Raw genomic sequence first — 6,000 nt, forward strand, 5'->3', positions numbered from 1 at the left:
TCAATTTGCCAGCCCAGGCACAGTTTGGATTTTGTCCACTAGATGGCAGCAGTGTATGTGCAAAGTTTAAGACTGATCCAATTAACCATTGCATTTCTGTTCAAAATTGTGTATCAAGACTGCCCAAATGTGTCTAGTTGGTTTATTAATACATTTTCAAGTTCATAACTGTGCACTCTCCTCAAACAATAACATGGCATTATTTCACTGTAATAGCTTCTGTAAATTGGACAGTGCAGTTAGATTAACAAGAATTTAAGCTTTCTACCAAAATCCGATATGTCTATGTCCTGGAAAATGTTGTTGTTACTTACAACCTCATGCTAATCACATTAGCCTACGTTAGCTCAACCATCCCATGGGGGACCCACCGATCCTGTCAAGGTTTAAATCAGGACCGTGCTCCCTTTCCAGACCAGCCTCCGCTCAGTGTTCCTAGTAGACTCATTTGACACACCCTCATAGTGAAAAGTATGAAACACACCGTGAATCTCACTTCTGATAAGTACTTATTATAGTGGGAGGCCATTCCTTCTCTTGCTAGAACAAAAGCGATACCTGCTGCGTAGTGACGAACCTACCTATTCTACTTGTAGAATCGCAATGCTCACAAGTGGCCAATGACTTTGAACCAGTCAGAGAGCACGAACACCCCAAGTGGGGGAGCCAACAACAACAAAAAAGGGAAAGGGGGACATTTGTTCAAACATCCACCGATGAGACAGTCACACTTCATATGCAATGTAGGCTATGGGAGGTAGCTAGTTAAGTGCACAGACAAAATTCACACAACAATAATTACTACATCCAAACTAGTTAACCACTTTAACTAGTATTGACGTGATAATTAAATCACAATGGATTAGCTAGTTTGAAGAAGTTTCCATGAAACGGCTGCCTGTGTTAACTGCTGAGTTAGTGCAGTGTCCTTAACTAGCTAGCTAAATATGATAACATTACCTAGCTAGCAAAACATTGGGCTGTGGGCTGGCACTGGCAGTATGGTATGGAATAACTTGTTTCTTTGTCATTTTGCTAGCTAGTTGTCTAGTTGTAGGCACCTGGCTAGTATCAACAAGGGCTTTCTACAAAATAGCAACATTAGCGCAGATAGCTTGGAATCTAGACCATAAGCAATATGCACTGATATGCGCTGTCAAGCGCTACTGCCACCTTCTGGTTTGGAGTAGTTTAACAAAGGCTGAGTGGCTGACGACATCCAAGTCTTTGCTGTGTGAGCACACAAGAGATTGACAATCCTACTGGTGTGTCTGAGTTTTAAGGAGAGACCTGCCCTGCATCTGGTTTGCTGGTTGAGCAGCAATCATTTTGGGCACATTGCCGTACTCTAAACTTTAAAACCTTGTTACGGTTTCAGCTTGGGAAATCATTTCCAGTAGTCTGAGAAATTTCTACTGGTGAAATAAATCCATATTTTACACAACGCAAAATACATTTAATCCCTGTCAAATCACTTTAGGACAAATTGGGAATGTTGAAATCTTCCCTAAAACTGGTAATCATGGGCAGATGTTTTACTGGCAACAAGACACACACACACACAAAATCAAAGCAAACCAAAATCCAAATGACACACACACTGAACAGCATGTAACACAGTAGGCTTCAAGTTACTACTGTAATATAACTACCATAAAGTGTTCATGAAATCACATGTAAACACTTTATGGGAACTTTTTAACTCCAGTGCTACCCGACCTTATATCTGTCCATACAGTGATAGTGCAGTAGCCTGCTTAGGGTGATATGTTTGAAATATCTAACATGCCTGAGTGAATTTATATGGTATTCCAACCATATGCATCACGCATGGGCATGGATTGATTCTCATGGGAAGAATTCAATCTTGAAACAGTAGGTTAGTATCCTGAAGTAAAACGGTAACTGACCTTGTCCGTTGAGAACTCCGAACAGAGAGAAAAGTATAACTATCCCGGAACCCATTGGATAAGGAAGATAATTTTTTTGCAAACACGCAAAAAGTGTCAAACAGTCAGGTCTGTAATATTCTGCACTAAGAGCGTGAACCAACAGTACAGTTTCTCACGGACACGCAGATTTTCAAGCGAAAGGTAGAAAAACGGTGAGCTCACGCTGGACAGGAGTAGTCTATACGAGTGTGTGTTTGTGCTTGTGATGGGGCGAGTGAATCGCAGCGTCATCGTGTCTGTCTCGGAACGCAACCTCGGAACGAGCGTCTATCTTGCTCCAAGGGGCGGGTGACGCTAAAAGAAATCTAAACTCCAGAAACCACAACTGCAGTGTATTGATTTCCACTTTACAGTAGTATACGTCCAATGTCTTATAGGACATACTCATTTAATTCACGCCGTTTCATTATGACAGATAAATAAGTAGCCTAAAATATACATGTATTATTTTGACTGAAAATCTGTAATGATTATTTGACAATGTCCCCCAACTTCAATTACTTTCATCCAGACATCTCTGTCTGTGACAGAATGATCCCACTGTTTTCTCTGAATAACATCTGGACTCCACTATGGAGTGGTTCTGTGGTTATATAAAAACCTGTTGTGGCCATAGCCAGACTTCAATACATCAAATCCTTAGAATTTTGTCGGTTAAGGCAAATTTTTTGAAAATGTAATGCATATTCCATATTTTGGAACATTTACGACCATCCTCCTCGGTAGACAGACTTGTGTAATTATTCGCCACCACGGTATTTGAGGTTGATAAAATTGCCCTTCGGGAAAATGATTGATTTAATTGAAGCATATGCTATTTGGTCTGTCTGTCTGGTTATTTCATCCTCCCAGAGTGTGACAGACAGACTTGGGGTTTCTTTTTCACCAAATGGTGAAACAAAGCACATTCCGATGTGGGAGAGCTATAGACCTAAAAACAATTTCCTCTTAATTCGAACTGCCTGTGCGTAGATACACAACTACAGTGAATGCATGGATGTAGGCCTACCTCACCGACAGCGTCATTGCGTTTTGGTGCACCAGAAGCATGTTAATGAATGAATGCTGCGCTTGCTTTGCAGCCTTGCGTTGCGGAGGCAGTTGCAGTGGGTTCAGTGTTCTGTGTGGCGCATGAAATGGATTTATCCAACATATGCATCAAATTGTATGCATAGATTTGACAGAAATACTATCAAAAGTTGAATGTTCTACTTTTGTTGCACACATAGGGTGAGTATTGGTAAAGTGGGACACTTTCTGAAAATGTGCTTTCCTTACAGAATCATCCAATTGTCTTAATCCCAACATGATACCATTTTAAATAGCTTAAGAACTCTACTCAGTGGCGGCTGCACCCCCAGCACCATTCTGCACTAAATGTAATTTGTATTCAGACATTTGGAACACAAATAAATAATCATAACATTTTAAACTATATAAAAATCTATTAAAAAATAAGACTCATAAATATCAAAAAGAAGTAACAAAGACAAATAGAAACAAATTTGTGTTGATTTGGCACTCGAGTGTTAATACATTACCCATCCCCCAACACTGTCAACCAAGAGTCAAGAGTCAAGACTAAACCAATTCATTTTGGGGGTGTGCAGACTGGATTTATATTATTCTTAACGATTTTACACATACCAGAAAAAAATGCAACAATATGTCTGTGAAACTATGTATTCACAATATTATGAATGAATTGTGGTTTATTTGGTAGCATTTCGTAGTGTGACTGATTTGATTAATTGCATTAGTACTGTACAAAGTTAGAGGTTTGGAACGGAAATGGCGCCACATCAAACTGGAAGACTTCCGACTAGCTTGAAAAGACAGTACCGTGCAGCATCGAAGAGCCCTCACGGCTGCTCGATCATCCTATTTTTCCAACTTAATTGAGGAAAATAAGAACAATCCAAAATGTATTTTTGATACTGTCGCAAAGCTAACTAAAAAAGCAGCATTCCCCAAGAGAGGATGGCTTTAACTTCAGCAGTAATAAATTCATGAACTTCCTTTGAGGAAAAGATCATGATCATCAGAAAGCAAATTACAGACTCCTCGTTAAATCTGCATATTCCTCCAAAGCTCAGTTGTCCTGAGTCTGCACAACTCTGCCAGGACCTAGGATCAAGAGAGACGCTCAAGTGTTTTAGTACTATATCTCTTGACATAATGATGAAAATAATCATGGCCTCTAAACCTTCACGCTGCATACTGGACCCTATTCCAACTAAACTACTGAAAGAGCTGCTTCCTGTGCTTGGCCCTTCTATGTTGAACATAATAAACGGCTCTCTATCCACCGGATGTGTACCAAACTCACTAAAAGTGGCAGTAATAAAGCCTCTCTTGAAAAAGCCAAACCTTGACCCAGAAAATATAAAAAAAACTATCGGCCTATATCGAATCTTTTAGAAAAAGCTGTTGCACAGCAACTCACTGCCTTCCTGAAGACGAACAATGTATACGAAATGCTTCAGTCTGGTTTTAGATCCCATCATAGCACTGAGACTGCACTTGTGAAGGTGATAAATTACCTTTTAATGGCTTTAGACCGAGGCTCTACATGTGTCCTCGTGCTCCTAGGCCTTAGTGCTGCTCTGATACCATCGATCACCACATTCTTTTGGAGAGATTGGAAACCCAAATTGGTCTACACGGACAAGTTCTGGCCTGGTTTAGATCTGTCGGAAAGATATCAGTTTGTCTCTGTGAATGTTTTGTCCTCTGACAAATCAACTGTAAATTTCAGTGTTCCTCAAGGTTCCGTTTTAGGACCACTATTATTTTCACTATATATTTTATCTCTTGGGGAAAACATAATGTTAACTTTCACTGCTATGCGGATGACACACAGCTGTACATTTCAAGGAAACATGGTGAAGCTGTAACGGTTTTCTTTTGTCGAAGGAGAGGCGGACCAAAGCGCAGCGTGGTTATTTTGATTCATGTTTAATAAAACGATAAACACGAACACTACAAAACAAGAAACGTAACGTGAAAACCTAAACAGCCTATTCTGGTGCAAACTGACACAGAGACAGGAACAATCACGCACAAACACACAGTGAAACCCAGGCTACCTAAGTATGATTCTCAATCAGAGTCAACTAATGACACCTGCCTCTGATTGAGAACCATACTAGGCCGAAACTTAGAAATACCCAAATCATAGAAAAACAAACATAGACTGCCCACCCCAACTCACACCCTGACCATACTAAATAATGACAAAACAAAGGAAATAAAGGTCAGAACGTGACAGAAGCCCCAAAATTGCCCTCGCTAGAAGCCTGTGTTTCAGACATAGGGAAGTGGATGGCTGCAAACTTTCTACTTTTAAACTCGGACAAAACAGAGATGCGTGTTTTAGGTCCCAAGAAACAAAGAGATCTTCTGTTGAATCTGACAATTAATCTAGATGGTGGTACAGTCGTCTGAAATGAAATCGTTTAGGACCTCGGCGTTACTCTGGACCCTAATCTCTCTTCTAACGAACATATCAAGACTGTTTCAAGGACAGCTTTTTTCCATCTACGTAACATTGCAAAAATCAGAAACTTTCTGTCCAAAAATTATACAGAAAAATTAATCCATGCTTTTGTTACCTCTAGGTTAGACTACTGCAATGGTTTACTTTCGGCTACCTGGATAAAGCACTAAATAAACTTCAGTTAGTGCTAAATACGGCTGCTGGAATCCTGACTAGAACCAAAAAATTGGATCATATTACTCCAGTGCTACCTTCCCTACACTGGCTTCCTGTTAAGGCAAGGGCTGATTTCAAGGTTTTATTGCTAACCTACAAAGCATGACATGGGCTTGCTCCTACCTATCTTTCTGATTTGGTCCTGCCGTACATACCTACACGTACGCTACGGTCACAAGATGCAGGCCTCCTAATTATCCCTAGAATTTCTAAGCAAACAGCTGGAGGCAAGGCTTTCTCCTATAGAGCTCCAATTTTATGGAATGGTCTGCCTACCCATGTGAGAGACGCAGACTCAGTCTCAACCTTTAAGTCTTTACGGAAGACCCATCC

At 40.3% G+C, this 6,000-nt stretch overlaps 1 protein-coding gene across 1 annotated transcript in view; it reads right to left on the minus strand.

Annotated features, from left to right (window-relative positions):
- LOC135509532 (fibulin-1-like) overlaps positions 1–2,179 on the minus strand; it is a 51,274-nt gene extending 49,095 nt beyond the window's left edge. The window contains 1 exon segment of the mRNA XM_064930268.1: positions 1,911–2,179. Coding sequence (XP_064786340.1) covers positions 1,911–1,965 — 55 coding nt within the window. The 5' untranslated portion in view covers positions 1,966–2,179.
- Between the last annotated feature and the right edge of the window lie 3,821 nt (positions 2,180–6,000).

Source organism: Oncorhynchus masou, chromosome 22 (assembly GCF_036934945.1).
Source record: "Oncorhynchus masou masou isolate Uvic2021 chromosome 22, UVic_Omas_1.1, whole genome shotgun sequence".
NCBI lineage: Eukaryota > Metazoa > Chordata > Actinopteri > Salmoniformes > Salmonidae > Oncorhynchus > Oncorhynchus masou.